This window comes from Octopus sinensis, unplaced genomic scaffold (genome assembly GCF_006345805.1).
Source record: "Octopus sinensis unplaced genomic scaffold, ASM634580v1 Contig15437, whole genome shotgun sequence".
Lineage (NCBI taxonomy): Eukaryota > Metazoa > Mollusca > Cephalopoda > Octopoda > Octopodidae > Octopus > Octopus sinensis.
Genome location: NW_021833728.1, coordinates 1 through 21,095, shown reverse-complemented (window position 1 = coordinate 21,095; position 21,095 = coordinate 1). Strand labels below are relative to the sequence as shown.

General features: G+C 34.1%; 5 protein-coding genes and 1 pseudogene across 6 annotated transcripts; 4 read left to right on the top strand and 2 right to left on the bottom strand.

Annotated features, from left to right (window-relative positions):
- The first annotated feature begins 4,478 nt into the window (after window positions 1–4,478).
- Window positions 4,479–5,962, top strand: LOC115230359. 2 transcript variants are annotated; one of them, XM_036499629.1, is made up of 9 exons: window positions 4,479–4,572; window positions 5,022–5,152; window positions 5,187–5,240; window positions 5,271–5,349; window positions 5,382–5,445; window positions 5,478–5,598; window positions 5,631–5,682; window positions 5,713–5,793; window positions 5,826–5,962. In XM_036499629.1, the coding sequence occupies exons 2-8, from the start codon at window positions 5,033–5,035 to the stop codon at window positions 5,763–5,765; spliced, it is 543 nt and encodes a 180-aa protein (XP_036355522.1). In that variant the 5' UTR covers window positions 4,479–4,572; window positions 5,022–5,032; the 3' UTR covers window positions 5,766–5,793; window positions 5,826–5,962. The 2 variants fall into 2 exon arrangements, with proteins under 2 accessions (XP_036355522.1, XP_029656423.2); XM_029800563.2 differs by lacking the exon at window positions 4,479–4,572 and adding an exon at window positions 4,816–4,849.
- A 770-nt stretch (window positions 5,963–6,732) lies between these two features.
- On the bottom strand, window positions 6,733–7,632 carry LOC115230358 (DNA ligase 1-like). Its single transcript, XM_036499630.1, has 3 exons — window positions 7,080–7,632; window positions 6,967–7,049; window positions 6,733–6,927 (listed from the first exon to the last, which is right to left on the bottom strand). The coding sequence occupies exons 1-3, from the start codon at window positions 7,147–7,149 to the stop codon at window positions 6,733–6,735; spliced, it is 348 nt and encodes a 115-aa protein (XP_036355523.1). The 5' UTR covers window positions 7,150–7,632.
- Window positions 7,633–7,788: 156 nt separating this feature from the next.
- On the bottom strand, window positions 7,789–9,615 carry LOC118761581 (annotated as a pseudogene).
- Window positions 9,616–10,427: 812 nt separating this feature from the next.
- On the top strand, window positions 10,428–10,928 carry LOC115230356. Its single transcript, XM_029800561.1, has 2 exons — window positions 10,428–10,634; window positions 10,668–10,928. The coding sequence occupies exons 1-2, from the start codon at window positions 10,491–10,493 to the stop codon at window positions 10,926–10,928; spliced, it is 405 nt and encodes a 134-aa protein (XP_029656421.1). The 5' UTR covers window positions 10,428–10,490.
- A 6-nt stretch (window positions 10,929–10,934) lies between these two features.
- LOC115230355 lies at window positions 10,935–12,485 on the top strand. The gene is made up of 4 exons (XM_029800560.2): window positions 10,935–11,211; window positions 11,242–11,577; window positions 11,642–11,731; window positions 11,764–12,485. The coding sequence occupies exons 2-4, from the start codon at window positions 11,460–11,462 to the stop codon at window positions 12,483–12,485; spliced, it is 930 nt and encodes a 309-aa protein (XP_029656420.1). The 5' UTR covers window positions 10,935–11,211; window positions 11,242–11,459.
- An 807-nt stretch (window positions 12,486–13,292) lies between these two features.
- Window positions 13,293–13,792, top strand: LOC115230354 (Golgi SNAP receptor complex member 1-like). The gene is made up of 3 exons (XM_029800559.1): window positions 13,293–13,304; window positions 13,336–13,438; window positions 13,471–13,792. The coding sequence occupies exons 1-3, from the start codon at window positions 13,298–13,300 to the stop codon at window positions 13,790–13,792; spliced, it is 432 nt and encodes a 143-aa protein (XP_029656419.1). The 5' UTR covers window positions 13,293–13,297.
- Window positions 13,793–21,095: the final 7,303 nt, after the last annotated feature.

Here is a 21,095-nt window from a genome sequence, read left to right as displayed (position 1 = left end):
CTCCATGTTTCCATAAGTTTGGCATCTGAACGTCATCAACAACGTCATTCTTGTTGATGTTTATGGTTAGAAACCATTTCCTGAGTTTTCTCGATGCAATCTCCAATAGTTCAAGGAACGAGAATTTTTCAATCTACACAAAGTCGACGTCATAAGCATAGGTTACTTCAGTAATTGATCCCTCATATAGGTTTTCAGCTCTTGAAAAGCAGCCCTAAAAATTACAAACAACAAAGGCGAGAGAGTCACTTTGAAGGGTTCCAAAATTTTTCAAGAAAGGTCTGAACGATGTTGTCTCAAAGCAGTGAGATCTGTTTTTGTCAGTAACACATTTTTTATTTTGGTGTCATCTTTGTCTAAGAATCTCCGCGGACCTTCATGAGCAAATCTCGGTGGATAGAATCAAAGGTGGGTTGCTCACATTTATCGGTGACCCCAAAGAACGTCAGCGATTAAACGTCCTTTTCTGAATCCGCTGTGATCATGAGAAAAAAATTGTTGGCTGTCCTTGATACGATCCAGCACAATCAGTAAAAGAATCATCCTCAGAGAATTCAGCAGAAGTACTGGGTAAAGGTTTTCTACTAGGCTGATAGATTTTCTATTATCGTTAATAGTGAACAAATTGATTTATATAAAGCAAGAAAAGTGATTGAAGAGATTATGCAAGTAAATAATTTGTATAAAACTGACAATATTGCAAAAGCTCTTGAACAATGCGTCGAAACCATAAATCAAGTTAGTCGATTTTTGAATAAAAATTAGAGCTCCGCAGATGGTACTCTTAGGTTAGCAACATGTTACTTTTTATTCTATCTAAAAGCGTATATGCATTACACATTTAGTATTCAAGGAACGTGGTTGGGAGGTTCCAGAGTATCCCTACCATTGAGTATCCGTTTTATCTAATCTATGGAGTTTCGAAAAGCACACGATACTTTGGTGCCGACATCAGTTGAATTGGACTGAATAGACAATCGTCAACTAGGCTATGTCACTTAGAGAGGTATGTGCTGAATACCTTTTCAATGCTCCTAAGTCAATAATTGGTTTTAAATAAGAAAATAGTATATGTCTAGATGAAATAGGGAAAGTCGTAGAAGTAGATGAGAGCTTGTTTTCCGAGAGAAAGAATAATTCAGGTCGAATTCTTCCTCAACAATGGGTGTTTAGGGGAGCGTACCGTGGAACTAAAGAATGCTTTTCGGAGATGGGACATGACAGGTCAAGAGCAACGCTTACTGATGCGATTCAGAGAAATGTCGCACCTGGATTTGTTATCCATACTGATTCCTGGAAAGCTCACATTATTTAATTTCTATTGATAATATAGGATATTCAAGAGAAGATTTAAAAATTCCCGTGGTTGCGCGCATATTAGAGTGAATCATAAGTACTTGTTTAAATATTCTTACTTTTATGAGAAATTTTATTGGTCCCACAATACACGCACATACTCAGACTGTAGAGAAAATGTGGGAAAGTGCAAAAGGCGCAACCAAGTACAGAGAGCTACCGCGCGTCACTTTATCATTGTTAGCATTTTCACGAGAGCCAAATGTTTATAATCCCACATGTGCAGCAGAAGATATTAGAGAACTAATTAGATTGCTCCAAGCTCTCCTGTTCTTAGCTAGGTTCCTCAGAGAGTTCAGATCGTCACCAGATGCCAATGTTTTCTTCACGGTTTTCAGATCGTTTTATAAAACGATCGCGAGGGTAGTTCTCGGTGCTCCACGAAAGTGTCCTACATTAGAGGAAGGTATTAATCCTTCATTGCGATGTTTGGGGGGATGTCGGGTCTAACCTCAGAATGTATCCAAAAATTTTCCAACGAGAGCTAATCATCTCGCGACTTATTGGCGTACAGTCACAGTTATTGTACAGTCCACTCTACGAGATACTGGATGGCCAGGACATTTTAGTTGTGGTTCTTAGATGATTCCTGTGAAACGAGTCGAGCCTCTCTAATTCCTCTTTTGTTGTGCCACAGGTCCCTCAGTTGCATAGGAGAATTGGTTTGATAAATGTGTCGTATTATTTTGTCAGTTTTGTATCTTGAGCCTTCTTAGCGGCGGATTTAACCTCCTGAGCACACGAAGTTAGGTGTGAACAAAAAATGTATCTCAGCAGGTTGTGTCCAATACGAATGCTTTCCCACCCTCGAAAGGGAAAAGGGTCATTCCGTCAGGACAAACTTTCCGTATGACGTCATTCATATCAGAATGCCTCAGAAATTGTCCGGCACTCCGCCTGCACGATAATGGATACAGACCGAAAAAGTCAACAGAGCAGCCACAACAACACACGTGCGGGACACATTGCCTTAGCCCGAGGCGTAGGGAGATTCCAATCCAAGATGAGGAGTTCGGGATGTGCAAAGCCAAGCTCCACTAGCCGGGGATGCTTCCGAAAATAGGCAAGAGCGGCGATGTTGGTTGGATGACTTGAGTAGCAGATTGAAAGTCTGCTTCCTTTTAGATCCCAAGCACATTGAGACAGTCAAGATATTGTTGCCTCCAGACTTCGCTGAAGTAAGCCACATTTTTGTCCAAGGAGAATTCAAAAAAAGAGCGTAGAATTTCCATGACAAGCGTGCTGCTAAATCGGCACACAAATAGATGCCGAGACCACCGAAGCCTACCGCGAGGGTTTTCTATCTCCAGCCCATATCGTCGAAAGAGGAATTGCTTATGTTTTGAGTGCAACTACGGATAAGGTGGTCAATGGCAGAAAGCCTCTCTGGAAAAGCGAAACACGGAGAAGAGCGTAGCAAATAAGTGAGCTTTTGGATTGTAAAGCAATTTTGTAAATTGAGAGAGAATTCCTTGTTTCGTAGGGCCACATTAGTGGAATTGGGAACCACCGAGGCTCCTAGGATAGAAAGTTGGTTAATGAGAGTAGATTGCACTCCCCGGATGAGATTACGAAAAGAACAGATAATGTCTTCGAAGGTAAATTGCGAACACCCAAAGTTAGAAATTTCGCATTTAGAGATGTTTAAACTAAGGGAAAATTTTTCTAGAGCCGGAATCATTTGTATTATATCTTGCAGTACGGTGTCCGGAGGGCCTCCAAGAGTGGCGTCATCGAAATACCAGAGATTTAAAGAGGAAGATACAAGTTTGTTCACCTCAGAAATTCCAAGACAAAAAAAAAGTGGCCCCAAATGGTCTCCCTGTTGAACTCCCGTAACAGATGGAATAGTGTCGGATCCGAAAATAAAGGAAACTGGTTGGCCGTATGATTGGAAATTTAAATCAAATAATGAAGGACAATACTCAGAAAAACCTACAGAACTCGGTCCCGTCTGATACTGTTGAATGCATTTCTGATGTCCAGTTTGATTAGTGTGCTTGGACATGGGGATTCACCAAATTAGTATGTCTTCAACATCGCCCCTGCCTGTCAGTACCTCGAAGGGAAAGAGGCGGGCTTGCCTATCTGAATCACTTTGCGAATAGAGGATGTAGCGACCAGAAAAAGTTTAATTAATTAATATCTTGATTTGGATTTTTTTAATATAATGACGTATTTTCCAAAAAAATTATTTTGGTAATTAAATTATTTAAATCCGCATGGTACCTATAACCACTTATATGAATTAATTAAAAAAAAGTTTTCATTAATTTAATTCAACACTAAAAAGTGGCATGTAGATAACCTAACAGACCGATTTGATTTCTAGAAAACCTATTTTAAAAGAAGCTGTCTTGTTGCATTTCATGACGCTAATTGATGATTCATCATAAAACACAACTTAATCATAGTAGATATTTAAGATCGATGGCCATCTCCCGCTCCTCCCTAATGAAATTATCCACAATTCATGAAGCCACCAAAAGATTAATTGGCTGGAACCTCTTATCCAATACCCTGGAGGCAGTTCTCATCAAAAGGCAACAAAAAATGGTGAGGACAGCGCCTCTATTCCTGCGAGTCCCCTATAGGAATCTCTGTTTAACTACGTCAAAAATCGTTCCCGTTTTGAGTTATCAACATGTTCTTTCTGGAGAGCCATCCAGGACTCTCGTCCACGTCGGAAAAAACCTCCATTGCCATGGTCTGGGATCCTTAGTTAGGTAGGACTTTTCTCTTTTTTCCTTATAACCCGGTGATCCTGGGGAAACAATTAATAAGATATTTAATATGTTATTAGAAATGACATTTTACCATTGTCAGTCAATGATTCGAAATTTTGAAGTCACTAAAACTTTCAGATTCTGAAAATAACGGCTTTACATTAATTCACAATATCTTAAAGTCTGTGGTAAAAATACAAAAGCGATTTTAGATGCCTCTTTAATTAATAAAGCAATTAACCATATTATCCTTATTGGAACCGGCGTGGTTTAATTTTTTAAGCAGTTTTAATATGAAACTAAATTAAAAATTCAAATATGAAAATTGTCGATAAAATAAATTTTGTCTACTTTATAAAACTATTTTTGAATGAATCATTTTGATATCACCAGTCAATATTAAAATCTAAAGGGCAGAAAAATAATGAATTCATTAATAAATATTCTTAAAACTAAATAAAATTCAGCTCAATTATCATTCATTAAAATGGTTAATAATTTATTACTGCGGTCGCAATGAAATTTTCACTTAAATAGAAGCATTGTTATATTTAAATATCAAACAAAATATAATTTTCTTAGTGAAAAGTGGATACAGTTTTCAGGCATTTTATGTGCCCAAATATTATACCTAATTATATAAATATGTCATGCTAATATAGATTAACGATATTCGCTATTTACATATATAAATCGCTATGCCGACGTTTGAATATGTAAAGATCGCTAAAGAAAGCCGCACTAAGCACTGAACTAATCTCTGCTAGGTTACATATTATTTTATCTATATCTAATCTTGATTAAAATAGGGCTATTATTTATCTCAAAACCAACTTTTATTCAGCGTTTCGCTAAAGCGAGATTTATTTAAATTAGTTTGATTGTATCATTGTATTATATTTCGCTTAAATACAAGCTACTTTTCTATCATTTGTTTAGAACAAAATCATATGAGAATGATAAAGCTCAATGATATTGTATTTCTTGGAGGATCATGCAACCCTTCTAATTGGAGAAAAGAAATCGCCATTCCGTATTTGAATAATTTGAATATCTCATATTATAATCCGGTAGATATCGTTTAGCAGATTATTTTTTATGTAGCAGGTGGACAATTGGACACCTGATTTAGTTAAACAAGAAGATCTCATTAAAAAAGTAATATTTTGTGCTAAATTCTAAAAAAAGAGTTGCAAATGTCTTCTATTTGTCATAAGCGAAGAAACAAGAGGCATAGCCTCAATGGTTGAGGTTGCATATTTGTCATGTATATTTCTGACTTGACTAACAATTTCACAGCAATGAAAAGGCACGTGATTTTAGTAATGAAAGATACTTTTAATTTTAAAACTTCGACAGATAAGTTTAATTTTGAATTGTCGTTAATTGATTTAGTGAACAAATTGAGTTATATAAAGCAAGAAAAGTGATTGAAGAGATTATGCGAGTAAACAATTTGTATAAAACTGACAATATTGCAAAAGCTCTTGAACAATGCGTCAAAACCATAAATCAAGTTAGTAGAAACATTCCCCTATTGATTCTAAGGAAAATGTAGAAATGAACACAAACTTAAGAGATGTTAATTTAAATGCAGAGGGTTTATATTATATGTGACAAAATTCAGAAGATTTGAATTACTATGACGTCTATATATATGTCTCAGATGATCTTTCAGATTGAAAAAAAGTTATCTATTACCTATTCTCCAGTAACAATCAAAAATGTTTCACACGTTATTAGTTCAAAGAAAATGACTTACTATGAACGTGTGAATAAGTCTAAAAATGAGTTAAACTTGTCTCATTATCGAAACATACACAAGTCTAATGTCATCTTCTATGCAATTGGTGGAAACTCGAAATGTCCAGACATATTAGTTGAGGTTTTAAATCCGCTTAATGGAAATAGGCAGCTTATTTTTGCATGAAGAATAAAACAATGGTTTTATCAATCGAAAATTTGAAGGCGAAAAATAACAGTCAAGTATTTAAAAAATTAGAACAGAATTCACGTGTATTTTAGATCGAAGAGGCTGAAATATCAGACTATAATCGAGGGAGATATTATTTAACTGAAATAGCCCATAGCAGAGATATCACCACGTATTCAAGTCATAAAGATGCCTCTAAATCATTATTTGATCTAATTTCATAATGTTTATTTATTATATGATTGAAAATCGGTAAAAATAACTTTCTAAATTCAAAGTTGAAAATTAAACTAATTTTAATTGATTAATAGAATGTATCTTCGTCATCGGATTTAACATCTTGATAATCGATTTGTTGCTGATTCTTAAATAAACCGGCAATCTGATTTCAAAAACACAGAAAGTGACCTGATCAGGAGTCGTAGCATCTTCCGGCGATTTATCCTCTCTAATTTTCAAAAAACGTGGAAATCGTAGTGAAAGCCCCTTATTAGGATCAACCTAGTGTTATTTATAAAAATGAAATAAACGAGTCCAACTCCAGCCATATAGCAAGGGGATATAGACAAATCGGCCGCCTTTACTTCCCACACCACAGAAGGCTCAAACCATACATCGGGTTGGTTATGAGGAGATGGATCATACAAATAATATGACTTTGGGGATTTTATTATGAATTTTTCAAGGGTTTTTGCATGAATTTTAAGATCATCGTCACTAAACCCAGTGCCAATCTTCATATTCAACAAGAATAAAAACCTTGCAAACAGTTTGATATTCTTCTTGTACTGGGTCATAGCAGGCCAATAAAAAGCCTCCATAGGTACCAGTTCTTTTTCCAGTTCCAAAATAAGCCCCCAAAACAGCTAAATCGAGCGTATCACCCATTCCTTCAAGATAATCTTTCTTCAACTGATATAAAGAATTTATCCATTATTAAAACATTCTAACCTTGAGCCATTTATGACTCCTTTTGGATATTTCATAAGAAGCATTAATATCAAGAGTCTTAAGCATGAGGCCTTCACATCTACCTAAAAATGAGAGGATGAAAGCTGCAATACTTTTGAGTGCACTTGTGAGAAAGTTATCGATTTCTTCATTTTCAAATGAATCGGTATATTCCGCAAACATAAATTTCCCAGGAAGTGAACTAAATGATGAATGCAAAATTTTCCGTCTTTCTCTCAACGAATTAGTTAAAAGTGAGTTTCCGTTTATGTAGAGAATATCAAATGCAAAAATACAGACAGAAACGGATATCTCATCCACATTTACATCCTTTGACTTCAATTTAAAAATTCAAACTTTGCGTTTTCTGGTGGACAAAAGTTGGAAAGGCATCACTTTACTCTCAACAGAGTCCCAAGCAACAGTTTCGGCATCCAAAATAAATGTTTTTATGTCTTTTGAAACGCATTGCAGCATTATTGAGGATATTTCTGGAAATCTAGCACTTGTGCAGTCCAGATTACGGCTGTATACTTCAACTGTGCCGTTACTCCTTAAATGAATCTATTGTTCACAAATATGAAAATACCTGTGCACGTTCTCCGTCATATTTGTATTCAGAAGTAAACTCATTTCCTGCAAAAACATTTAGAGCAGCGTCGATAGACCGAGATGGTTGAGCAAGCATTGGCTTAACAGGAATTCCTGGATTTATCACAATTTTATCAAGTTCTTCAAAATCATGATTCAACAAGACTTCAACAATTCTCTCATACGATGGACATTGACTGTTTTAAAATAAAAACTAGAGTCAACCAAAAAGCAGTTTTTAAAAGTTTTAAATTTTCTTCAGGCGGTCGATCGCTATTTTTAATTTTCCGAATGCCTGCGCTAAGGAAGCAAGTGCAGACTGTTCTGCCAAACCAATTCTTAATTTCCCACCCAAAGAACGAATTAAATATTTTGCTTCCAATCCGTTGCGACAACTTACCAACAAAGATTTAATTTTATCACATTTTTCATTCATAGCCTTCAATTAATTTATCATTTTTACATTATGACCAGTCATATGGGCAATTTCAACCAACGTAGAATAAACAGCGGAGACTGTAAGTTTCTTTGGCTTAAAAAGTGTGTTTTGTGTAGACCGACAAGATTCTGCAACAGAACCTAAATCTCCGACAGACTGCATCAATGTTTTTATTTGAGTTGGGCTTTTTCCGGTTGTCTGAGATATTGCTTTTACAAGAAGGCTATCTCCCAATCCAAGTTTTAGAGGTTGATAGGGAGGTGTAAGTCTATTGAGGCATAAATAAATGCACGGAATAAGATCTCTAGCATTCAATGTTATTATAGAACGGAATAGGTTCGCCAGAGTAGAAACAATTTTAAGTCTGAAGCCATAAAGTGGAATATATACCGGCTAGAAATATTTTCAATTATTTCAAAAGTTTTAGAGAGGGCAATATATGGAGTTCTACAGTTTAAAGAAATAAAATAAACTCCTTTCCTGATTCCCAAACGGCATCGTTCACTGGATTATAATTTTCTTTAGAAGGATCGTACAAAGATTCATCAAAATTTCTCCTAATCAATTATAAACTAATATACTCTGAAGAATGATTCAGTCTCATGACCTGACTGTTTTGAACTATATGCTGATACAAAATTAAATACCAATTGGTTTGTTTGTGACTTGGAGGAAATTCTTGTTCTTGATTTCAAATAAAAATAATAAAATACTTTTGAAATATTTCCATCGATGTTTGATTTCCGCTTACTAATAAAAATAATGTTTGATATTCAACCCGATTGATGCAGAGTCGTCACATTTAGATGAAAAAAACGACCTGAATATTATAATAAAAAATTGGAAATGCCTAATTGATTTCTGAGGCATTTTAAATACTTCCGTTAGAAAATAGGTTCGTCTTAACGTGATCAGTTGTTATAATAAATTTTTCTTGAAACATAATTTATTTTTATAAAATAGTTTTAATATAAAATAAATAGTTTCACTAATAAATTGAACTAGATTTATAATATTGTTAGATTTATAAATTGAGTTCCTGATATTCTTTAAATGAAGTAACGAAAAATTGAACAATCCAGTTTAGAAAAGTAATTATCAGATTTTGTTTAGAGATTTTCCACATGCTTGATTATCAGATCTAGAATAAAATTATCAGGTGGATTTCAGTGTTTTTATTGTTTAGTTATTAAGTTAAATTGTTGAGTTAAATTTTTTAGTTTTTAGGTTAATAAAGTTAATTTTTTTAGGTAAAATTTTTAATTTTTGTAGGTTAAAAAATCGCCCTAATTATTACATTTATTAATTTTCAAATTACCGAGATTCTCAGTAATCAGTCTCAAGTTTTATGGATTTCGAAGAAAAGAGAAAAAACTATGTTACTGGGTGAATCTAATTGCACCGATTTAAGTCGCAAAAGGCAACGCGATGGCAAAGAATTTGCAAAATTGGTTTGTCATTCCTACAAACTGTTGGTTGCTGTAAAGAATTCTTCTTGAGGCGTATGAATGACATGCCCGTCTATTTAAAGAATTATTGATTTTGTTAAAAAATGACTATCACAATAATAATTACATAAGAATCGTACATACATGAGCGCTCACCAGCGAGGGAGTCATAGTTATATCACGTATCAACTTCCATTTGTTAGAGATGATCCTGTAAAATAATCCCAATTTTAATAAGTTTAATTTTTGTTGTTTTATTCAAACAAACATGTCAGACTTATTGCCTTGTAATTTTACATCAGTGAGCTTTAAAACTTTAAAATACACAAAATAAATTCAGACAAATCTAATATCTGGTATTGTCAGAACAAACTAATATTCACATACCTCATTTAGAAACTTTCGGAAAACAATAAAGCGAAATTCACCTCTGACATTGAATAGGCTGACATCCAGCTCCGTCTTACCAAGTAGAAATTTCACTAGCCTCAAGCAGTTATTATTTAAAAGCCTTCTTAGTATACTCATTATCTATTCGCTGTTGATGCTAGAAAATTCCAAGGACATAAATAATTTTTCGGTTATTTGGAAAACAGCTGTATACGAGCGATGACCATACAACATCGGATTGCACAATACTTTGATACTTTAATACATGACATTAAAGATCCTTCGTCAATGGTTTTAGAATAAATATAGTATACTTTTATCGGTTTCAAAAATTTTCACAAGTTTTGTTGTAATTAATATAATATTTATATTAATATTTTAACAGTTAATAAATTATTTTTTAAGCATCTTGATTTGGTGGTGTATATTCTCTTTGTCGAATTCGTGATCATTAGAATAAATAATTAAATATAATTATTGTATTCTGATAAACAGGAGTTGACATTTTCTCGTTGACTTAACAGAAGTGGAACCTATACAGTTTTTTAATTTTCAGTAAAAGTGGCTACTGAAGATTTTTAACTGTCCACTTAACATTACACGTTTTCGATTCAATTTAATCAGCAATATACTCTAAATCTAATTGAATTATAGGAATGTCGAATGTTGAGCTTGAAGAAGGAGAAATTCCAGAGGAAAGAACTCCGCCAGAATCCGCGGCTTTAGGTGCCCAAATATCTAGCAGCAATGATAAACCAAATGCATCTACAACAAACAAAAAAAGAAATCGTGGCAAACGGGTATTTATAATTTGGAAATAATTCTTTCTATAGAATAAGAAAAAATCTACTAGTGTACCTGAAATTCCTAAAAACCTGAACAGAAAAACTCCGAAAACTGTCAAAAAGAAGCTAAATTTGTCGAATAAATCAATATATGTTTATCTTAGAAATTCCAAAGCTACAAATCCTCGTGTAAAATGTAAAGTCTCCAAAGTAAAATCTCTTACACGTATTTCCATCAAGGATGAATGTATCGATCCGTCTATAGATGTTTGCGAGGATGAGGTTTTTGTATTTTTGTTATGTCGGTAGCAAATTTTGAGAGAAACACGTAAAAATTTCACGAGTTTGGCAAAGCGGAATCGTAGCATAAAGCGAAAGAAATATGCAGAATTGGAACGTTTAAAGCAAAAAAAACAATCCGAAGATGCTGCTCTTAAGAAAAAACAGCAATGTAGAAACTATTCTATGAAAAGATGTTCGAAGGGCTCAGAATGTCCCTATGGACATTTTGAAATAGAAAAAATCAGATTTCCATGCAGTTCATATTCAACTGGTCATTGTCCTAATGGATCAAAATGTCCATACATGCATGGTTTATAGTTTATATAGTTTTATTGTTTAGGAGACTACCCATGTATCAAGTTTCATTCCGAAGGAGTTTGTCCTGACGGGCAAAGATGTCGTTTTTCACATGGGGAGTTAACTACCATTACACAACAAATTGTAATTGACGTAGAAGCAGAGAAACAAAAGGGGAAGGCGTTAAAAAAGTTGACCGCACGTTGTTAAACTTTTAGTTCTAGTCAGAAAAAGGTAAACCCTCCGAAAGTCGGAAATACTATGTCAATGAAGCGAAAAGGCTCTAACTCCCCTAAAAAGAAAGAGCAAGAAAGGAAGCGGCTACCTTCTCCACAAACCCCTAATTTATTGTTTAAGCCTAACGATACTTTCTCTACCGGTATTTTTATTTCTACGTATATTTGATATTTGTTGTCAAAATAATATTCAAATATGGTTTATAGATTGTACGAATGTAAGCAATGAAAAGACGGGAAAACTGAGAGATAAATTTATTGGGCAAGAGCCACTCACAAGCACTGATTATTTTTCGAGTATTTTTAATTTGTTGACTAAATAATAGAAGGTAGTAATACTGTAATAAATAATTACTACATTTATCCGCCATATTTTCAAGTTGAATTGGATAGGCTTGAAAGGTCATTTCCAAAAAATTTTCCACATCCTGAAATTCCCATGGCACCTCTAAGTGATTTTAATGTCGATTGGGTATCTTCTGGATTAACAAAATTGACGTCTTTGTCAAATGAGAATAAAAGTTCTCATACAATGAACCCTCCTTGTAAAGATGATAGACAAGAAAATACTTGTAGCAAAAAATCGATCACCAGTCATTATATGAAATTTATAAATGGAGCCTGGGAATATGTAAACTATCCTGACATTCCCAATGAATCGATTGGTAAATGCTATTACCGAAAGAGCAGATTTGTGGATACTTATCAAAAAGACATTGATTCTAGAATGGAGAAACAAAGAATTGGATCTAATATCAAATCATCTAATATATTAAGATCAAAAAAAGAAGTTATTCAAGATGAATGGCAGATATTACGATCTCCGGATAACAGTGCAGCTAATGTGGAACCGTCGCAGACTGGATCTAGAGAAAAGTTAGTGAGTGACCGTGGCAGTTCCAATAATTTTTTGAATGCGGCAAAAAATTCCAAGCCTGTTGAGATTCCATGTGGATATGAAGACGATCCATCATTGCCAGATTATGCTAAAGTTCCTGGAATTTTGAAATGTAAAGATGATTCTATTTGGAAAAAATTATGGGAACCATGATTTTATGTTAAAATATAAATTGCTTTTTATTTTCATTTTTCTGCACTGAATTTTTGTTTTCTCATTTGTTTTAATTTTTAATATAGATTTTTACAATTTTTAAAAATGGCTTGCTTATAGAAACTTTTTATTCTAAAGAGTTTAATTTAGAAAATTTTTTTTCATCTGAAAAAACTGAAATTCAATTAAATCGTTTAACGTCATTCCAAAGCTCTACAAAAATTTATTTACAAAGTGATTATACTTCCTAAAAAACTTTTTAAATATATGTCCAAAATTAATTGGGCCAAAAGAAATAATTTGAATTTTACTTGTGTTGGGGAGCAGCAACGCAGTTTTCTAATTTTTATTATTTTATCTGCAATAATTTTTTACACATACTGTATTCATATTTAGAAACTATTGGTTAATAAATTGCTAGCAATAATATCATCGTGAATAAAGCATTATATTAAACCAGTGCATTTCTTAATAGGCTCAAATAAAACGAGTTGGATAAATGTAAACTAAACATAACTTATTTTTTGTTTATTGAGATCAAATGCTTACGCTACACGATCGGGAAGAGTAATCTTTAATTTTTATGATGTTCATACTGGTATGTGTTTTACGGCGATTAGCGTTTAATTTAAGACTTTGCGTAGAGATGAGACGAAATAATTCTTTTCAGTATTTTAGATATCTGAAAGGCATTATTTTTTTTTCCAACTAAAATTTGAATTTGGAAATATAAATTTAATAAATTTGAATGTAATTATATTATAATTTTTAATTAAAAAATATTTAAATTCAAAAAATAAAGTACACCTAAGATGAATGGTGGTTATGGAATTTAGATTATTGTTTCTAGATTTATGCAGAAATGCAAAATTAATAGAAGACGAAATTGACAAGAAAATGCTTGAACTTTGCAAGTTTAGTTCTGGGTATTCGTCAAACGTTGCAACAAAAAGGTACAATTTCAAAATAATAGTATTTATGAAAGGTCAAATGAAGAATTAACCAATGACCGAGAAATTATATCTGGTATCCAAAAGGACATTGAGACTTGCCATAGTCATCTTCAATCTATAAATGAACAAATGGCTACTTCCACACTTCCTTCCCACGTTAAACAGCGTCATGGAGAGATTCTTCAAAATTTTTTGTTGGAATATAGAAGACTTCGTTCTTCTCTTCAAGATAAAATGGAAAGAAATAAATTATTTTCTCATGTGGATTATTCATCTAAAAATACAAATGGATCTTCTCTCCTGAACAGACAGAATGAAGTTCTCATGAAGTTATTCTCTTTTTTTATCCATTAATGTTACTAGTTCTCAAAGACTAGTTGAAAATCATATTACTGTAGTGGAATTTCTTAGGGAAGGAATTTCAAGTCAAAAAGATGTCCTTAATTCGGTTTCTGGAAAGCTTAAAAATATTTCAAGTTTATTTTCGAACACCGTTTATATTTATAGTGAGATATCCAATGATTAGTAGGATAATGAAAAGAATATCTTTTCGCACCAGAAGGGATTCGTTCATTTTGGCTACTGTTACAGCAATATGCTTTTCAATTTTGATTATTTATTTGATTAATTAATTTTTGTATTATATATTTTCCTATTATCATTCCCGGTTTGTTTATTATTGATGGATATTATTTTTAAGTTTGAAAAGTAATTTCGTAAAAAAATAATGGTTAATTATTAGATAAAACCTTTATATTGTGAATGTATACAACGAAAAAGATTTATTTATCAATAGTTATTATTTCGATTGCAAAAAAATCGTTTTCTTCTGAGAAGGTCTTTGCATGTTAGCCAGCTGCTCTTCTAGTGGGAAATTTGCATTCATGGTATAGGCCTATTTTGTCAATATACAATCAATTACTTCTTTGATTAATGGGTAAGAATCTTCCGTGTTTGTGTACCTGAAAATATAGAAGTGTCGTTTTCAGAATCTTTATTCTCCATACTTATACAGAAAATTAAGTCAAAACACTACCAGACGGATATATTAAAAAGGTTTTTATTTAAATTTTTTAAAAACAAAAACAATTTTTTTAAGAAAAAAATATTAAAAGGATAAAAGGCAATCAGATACTAGCCGTAGAGAGAATTGAGAAACTGTTCTCCCGAAGACTATAAAATTATTTAATCATAATTTTTTAAATGTATCATTGGAAATTAACAAAAAGCCTTATTTTCTTTGAAGAAGACCCTTAGACGTTTTGTTTCTCTGAAAAATTTAGCTCAAAGTACAAGACAGAATGAGAATTTCATACTTATATCGTTTTACAACATTAGTTCTATACAAAGCTGTAGGATGGCTTTCAAAAGAAAATTCTTTAAATCATTTTGTTTTTCTTTTGGACTCAATAGTTTTGTTTATGGACGATAAAGCTTTCACTAAAAAAACTTATTAGTGCAGAAGTTGACATATTTTATTCAATTGCAAGAAAAAAATATCGATATTATTTATTGCAAGTAGGCTCTTATGTCATTTCAAGCAAAACTTGAACTTTATTGTATTAACATAAATGTAATGCAGTGATAACCTATCGAAATTTCCAAATTCATCAAACATACAAAATATTCTTTAGGATGAAGATTTACAAGTTTATATTTATCATCTTAAGAATATCTACACCAATTTCAAAACAAGATATATAGATCTCTTCAAATTAGTTATCCCGCCATGAATTATTGATTTATTTATTATAAAACTTCTACAGTTCAGATTAAGATAGAAGACATAATCGATTTGCAATCTGACACCATAGCAATTCAAGCTTTCGAAAAGCATCGAAGAAATTTTTGGGCATACACTGATTTATCAAAATAAATTTCCTAATATGTGGACAAAAGGTCAATTTTTAAATTGCTTTTCCATAAACCAGAAGAGACACATGACTTCGTTTTGATTAGTTAGTTCCTTAGTTACATGTTCTTTTTCTGTCTTCTTTTTATAAACAAGTGTGGCCGGCCTGAGCGAGATGGGCGATATGTCAACATGACGTTTACATTTGAGTCAAGGCTATTTACGGTTTTTTACGAAAAAAATAAGAATTAAAGAATTTTTAAATAACGCCGCCAGGTGTAAATTATTGAGTTCTTGCTGAGACGTTGCAGGCCCATCCTTAATTTCCACGCTGAATGAAGTTGAAAATTTTTTTATTCATTCGTTTAATAAAAGCTTTATTCAATATTTAGTTAGTATTATGTTCATGATATATATGTAGCCTGGCGGATTGCCAAACTTTTTCCCCGGATAATGGCGATCGAGAACCGTTGCATTAGCCAGTCCACCTCTCGAGGATCATGAGTGCGCATTGAGATTTTGGCTCCGAGCTTGCGAAGGAACTTTTCAGTCTTTGGACCGAGAGCACCCGACGTCTCCGCCGCTATCGGCACCACGGAAAACTCCTCCAAAAGGGCAGAATATTTATAGCTTTAAATCTTCAGCCTTCTTAGCAGCAGATTTAGCCTCCAGAGCACACGAAGTTAAATGTGAAGCAGAAAAAGTGTCCCAGCAGGTTGCATCCCATACGAGGCCTTTGCCGCCTCCAAAAGGGAAAAGGGTCATCCCGTCAGGACGTTTCCCGTTGCCGCGGTCAAGACCCGGTGGTTCGAGGGCCGAAGGAAATTCCGCCGAGTCGAGGGCCCTCCGTATGATGTCGTTAATAGCAGAGTGCCTCGAAAAACGTTTGGCACTCCTCCTGCACGATAAAGGATGCAGACCGAAAGGATCAACAGTGCAGCCACAACGGCACGTGTGCGGGACACATTGCCTTAGTCTGAAGCGCAGAGAAATCTCGATCCTTACCGATTCATCGTCAAGGAGAGTGCCAGATGGGGCGTTCGGGAATCCACAAAGCCAAGCTCCACTAGCCGGGGATGCTGCCGAAAAAAGGCAAGCGCAGCGGTGCTGGTTGGACGACTCGAGCAGCAGATTGAAAGTTTGCTTGCATCTAATTTGATCCCAGGCTCGTTGAGACATTCGATTTTCTAAAAAGTCAAGACCTTGTTCCCTCCAGACTTCGCTGAAATGAGCCACATTTGTGTCCAAGGAAAATTCAGAAAAGGAGAGTAGAATTTCCATGACAAGTGTGTGGCTCGCGGAGACGGACGAGAGAAAAGCAGGGAACGATAAGTCGGAACATGAGCGGATGCCGAGCCATCCAAAAGATAACGGGAGGGTTTCCTGTCTCCAACTCATATCGTCGAAGGGGGAATTGCATATGTTCTGAGTACAGGTGCGGATAAGGTGGTCAATAGCGGAAAGTCTCTCTGGAAAAGCAAAACACGGAGAAGAGCGTAGCAAAAAGGGAGCTTTTGGATTGAAAAGCAATTTCGTAGGAGGAATAATGCTGTGTGAGTCCAACTGTCTGATACGTTTAAAAACTGCCTCGAGAATGAATTCTTTTTTGCGTAGAGCCACATCAATAGGATTCCCAGCTGCCGGGGCTCCGAGGATAGAAAGTTCGTCAATGGGAGTAGATTGAACTCCCGGATAAGATCGCAGAAAGAGGAAACAGCGTCTTCAAAAATAGATTGCGAGCACCCGAAGTTGGAAATTTCACATTTGGAGAAATTTAAAATGAGGCCGACTTTCGTCAGAGCCGGAATAATTTTAATTATGTCCTGCAGAACGGTATCCGGAGGGCTACCGAGAGTGGCGTCGTCGAGATACCAGAGGTTAAATGGAAAAGATAGAAGCTTGGTCACCTCGGAGATTCCAAGACAGAAAAGGAGTGGCCCCAGAGGGTCTCCCCGTTAAACTCTCGAAGCAGACGAGATAGTGTCGGAATCAAAGATAAGAAAAGATGTTTGGCCGTATGATTAGAAAGTTAGCCCAAATAAAGAAGGACAATACTCAGAGCAGGCCTCCAAAACTCGGTCCCGTCGAATACTGTTGAATGCATTTCTGATGTAAAGTTTGATCAAAATGTTTGGACATTGTGATTTCCTGCACGCATCTGAGAAAGTGCGGATAGCATGAACAGCAGATTCACATCCTCCAGGCACGCCGACCCCGAGCTGGACTGGACTAAGCTTTGCGGCGATGGTGGGGATAATTTTCTTGCATGCGATCTTGGCTGCAAGCCGACGGAAGACAAAGCCGACCGCAATTGGGCGGATCCCTCCGCATTTTTTGTTAGAAGCGGTCATTCGTCTTATTTCTGTAGTTCTGTTTTTTTCTATTTACTAATAAGAAAGGATATTTAATAAATATTATAAAATTAATATAACTAAAATTTGAAGTATTTGTTTCTGCTGTTGTTATGTCTAAGAATAACATTAAGAAAGAAGCACAAGAAAATGATTCAGGTTGTATTTAATCATTATTTTTTTATTTAGAATGGAACTTAAATACCTATTCTATACTAATTGATCGGGTTAAATCTAAATTACCTAAAAATTATCCTCCTTCCTACAAAAAGTCTATGAATAGAATAAACTGGGACGAAATTGCTTTTGATGGGTACTCTGCTGCCGAATGTAGACAAAAAGTCGAACTCCTAATTTCTAGAGTTAATAACTGCCTATTATTTTTTTAGACAAGAAAAGTCCGGACCTTAGAAAGTCTTTTGACAGAAGTCAGTCCAAACCTGAAGAAAGTAGTCAACAGAATTGTAAATTTTCCTATATAGCATAAATAGAATGAGGGGCCTGCTTTAAATTCTTACATTTTGTACACGAAAGAGAATTATGACCGATTTCATAGTGAGCATCCTGATATGGATATGATTGATTTGACTAAACTAATGTCTCATCATTACAATACACTAGCTTCAGACCAAAAAGTATTTGTTACTTTAATTCTATAATAGCAAAAATATATCGATCAAGTGCAAGAATATAAGAATAATAATTCTAAAAACGAAAGCGACGACGAGTTTTATAATTAATATCTAAAATTAGACAAAATTCGCCCCCGAAACTTCCCAAACGTGCTTGGGAATTGTTTATTTCAAAGAAAGTCAAGAAGAATCTGAAGAAAAACCCAAATGTCTGTGAAATATTTGATTATGATAGATTTCGAAGGATGCTTTAGAAAAATACTTTGCTAAAAAATTTAAGAACTTATCCATTAAAAAACAGTTTCACTATGTCCTAAAATATGAACAACTAAGGGAACAATACGAAGTAATAAATTGATTTTTTACATTATAGAGAGAATGTGAGGAATATGTGGCCTCAAATCCAGACGCAAAACTTAAGAAAATATTAATCCGTCATCTCAAAAGAGAGAGGGAAATCATTTTCAAATATTTAAATGTTCCTAATAAACCTCCAGTGTAATTAATTCTAAAGACATAATAAAATATTATAGTTCCTCTTTTGGATTATTTTTTACGGAAAACGCATCTGAAGGTATGCAGAATGCCAAGATGCTATGGGATCAGTTGTCAGCACAAGAGAAGCAAGAAAAGCAGGCACTGGTTTCAACGGTTGTTTTAATTTGTTGATTTCTTAGATGAAAATGGATTATAAGAAAGCTTTTGAAGCATGTATCTCGAAACTCGATGACTACCATTCATCACTGGTCATGAAATACTCATTTTTTGATCAAAAGCCTAAGGTTTAGTAAATTTCCTATATTATGAGAATGGTTTGAAAAGCAAAGAGATCAAAGAAGATATGAATCAGCTTCTTTCATATATCAAAATAAACAAGAATATGGTTGAACAACAAAACGAGTCTATGGGAAGTGAAGAAATTAACAGAATTCTTATTGATGGGTTTTTAAAATCCAAATCGGTTGGTTTTTAAATAATTTATTATTGAAGGAAGCCTCCATGATTAATTCTCCTTTGAAGAACCTTCGACACCTTTAATACCTTTTCACGTTTTTTGTTTAAAATTAGCTCATGACTTATTTAGAATTTATTAGATAGACTAATTAATATTGGAGTCTTCCGAGTGATTAAGGATTGAGCTCAACATATTTTCCTCGCTCTTATTACCTTCAACAAAATGTATTGCCACTGAATTCTTTTCATGCAAAGACAAAAGTCTTTTCAAAAGTTGCTTGCATATAAGCCTGAAAGTTATCACACAAGAAATGGACTTTATGTTGATGCATCTGCCTTTGTTTGTCTGTGGGGAATTTACACTCATCCTTTTTCACTTATAAAAACGATTTATGCATCTGATGTTCACCCTAGCGATTATAATACTCCTGGTAACCTCATTGTAGCCCACAATATTGTGTTTTGTGGATTCAATCTCCATTCTCTGGTGGATTTGACTTTATAAGTTAACCATTATTCATAAAAAGAAACTAATTAACTAATTAATTGCCTAACTAAGTCCTGAGTCTTTAAATTGAGGAGGAGGTGGCACTCCACCCACCTCCTCATTTCTTTCTCTTCTTTTTTGGCTCTATAGACCTCAGAGAAGCTACAATCCAGCGACTTTCTCTGACTAAATGTCAGGAAAAGACTGGATCGCCGAGCATTAAACAATATACTCTCTGTCAAAATTGAATATCGCATTGTCAAAATTGATGCAAAAAATGTCAAAATTAAATGTTGCATTGTCAAATTTGAATATCGCATTGTCAAAATTGGTGCAAAAAATGTCAAACTTGAACTGAAAATGGTATAGAGTCTAGAGAGTGAACAATAAAGTCTGACCCCGTCCCAAGCCCAGACCCCGTTTTTGAGCCACCCACACTTTGTGAGGAGTTGTTAGGCACCCTCGCATTTTGTCCCATCCCAGTTATAAATGCTATTTTTCATTTTCCCTAACAAATTTATAAACCTCGAATTGAAAAATCAGCACCCTTCAGATCAATCATTAAAAAATGATTTAAACTTGTCCAATTTATCGGAGATGAACAAAGACACTAGACAAACTAGTTTTTTCAGCTTTCCAAGATTTAAGGGATGATTCAATTCCAGTTTCGGGACCATGGTTAAAAATATTGCGTTAAAAATCCCCGAAAGACTCAGTTTGAACTTGTTTAAGCATCAAATGGGTAGTTAGACTGTTTCAAAAGAATATACGTGGAAGATGCTTGACGAAAAAACTATAATAAATTGTTGGACCAAAATAAATCAAGAAAGAAATGATTTGGTACATTTTAAAAGTAGACTGACTGATTATCATTTGGAAGATGTTATTTCACGAATTGTGGAAAACAAACAATTATTCAATCGACAAACGAAATTGAAACTGAGGAAATTGGAATGGTTGACATAACTAAATAAACTTGATTATGACACGTACGCAAAATTTCCCGAAAATCTAGTAATTTAATTTAAAATGAAATTAATTCAAAATTTAAGGGAAAAGGAAATTGAAAGAACAATTACTGACTATTTTAATCATTCATAATTCAATTTTAATAAAAAATTAATGTTTTTTATTTACTTAAAAAATTAAAAATCAGATTTCATATCTAAAATTTATTTTAACATGCAAAATTATTAGAGATGTTAACTAAATTAGATGAGTCGCCGAGCGCGATGGAAAGGCAATTTCCATGTAATATCGCGAACGATATCCGCTGAAAAAGCCAGCTCGTTTCACGACTGTCGTGACTCTTCCTCGAGATGATTAAACCAATCTCTGAGAAGAGTTTGAGCCCTTTGGGCCCAATTATCTCACTGGTATC

Coding starts and splice junctions, on each gene's coding strand:
- LOC115230355 (XM_029800560.2), top strand. CDS start 11,460: ATGTCAATGAAGCGAAAAGGCTCTAACTCCCCTAAAAAGAAAGAGCAA. Junction 11,578..11,641: donor TAACGATACTTTCTCTACCG/GTATTTTTATTT, acceptor TATGGTTTATAG/ATTGTACGAATGTAAGCAAT. Junction 11,732..11,763: donor AAGCACTGATTATTTTTCGA/GTATTTTTAATT, acceptor AAATAATAGAAG/GTAGTAATACTGTAATAAAT.
- LOC115230356 (XM_029800561.1), top strand. CDS start 10,491: ATGTCGAATGTTGAGCTTGAAGAAGGAGAAATTCCAGAGGAAAGAACT. Junction 10,635..10,667: donor AAAGAAATCGTGGCAAACGG/GTATTTATAATT, acceptor TTCTTTCTATAG/AATAAGAAAAAATCTACTAG.
- LOC115230359 (XM_036499629.1), top strand. CDS start 5,033: ATGAGAATGATAAAGCTCAATGATATTGTATTTCTTGGAGGATCATGC. Junction 5,350..5,381: donor TGAGGTTGCATATTTGTCAT/GTATATTTCTGA, acceptor ACAATTTCACAG/CAATGAAAAGGCACGTGATT. Junction 5,683..5,712: donor TGTTAATTTAAATGCAGAGG/GTTTATATTATA, acceptor AAAATTCAGAAG/ATTTGAATTACTATGACGTC.
- LOC115230358 (XM_036499630.1), bottom strand. CDS start 7,149: ATGTTTGCGGAATATACCGATTCATTTGAAAATGAAGAAATCGATAAC. Junction 7,050..7,079: donor TCTCACAAGTGCACTCAAAA/GTATTGCAGCTT, acceptor TCTCATTTTTAG/GTAGATGTGAAGGCCTCATG. Junction 6,928..6,966: donor GGAGTCATAAATGGCTCAAG/GTTAGAATGTTT, acceptor TCTTTATATCAG/TTGAAGAAAGATTATCTTGA.
- LOC115230354 (XM_029800559.1), top strand. Junction 13,439..13,470: donor TCAAACGTTGCAACAAAAAG/GTACAATTTCAA, acceptor TATTTATGAAAG/GTCAAATGAAGAATTAACCA.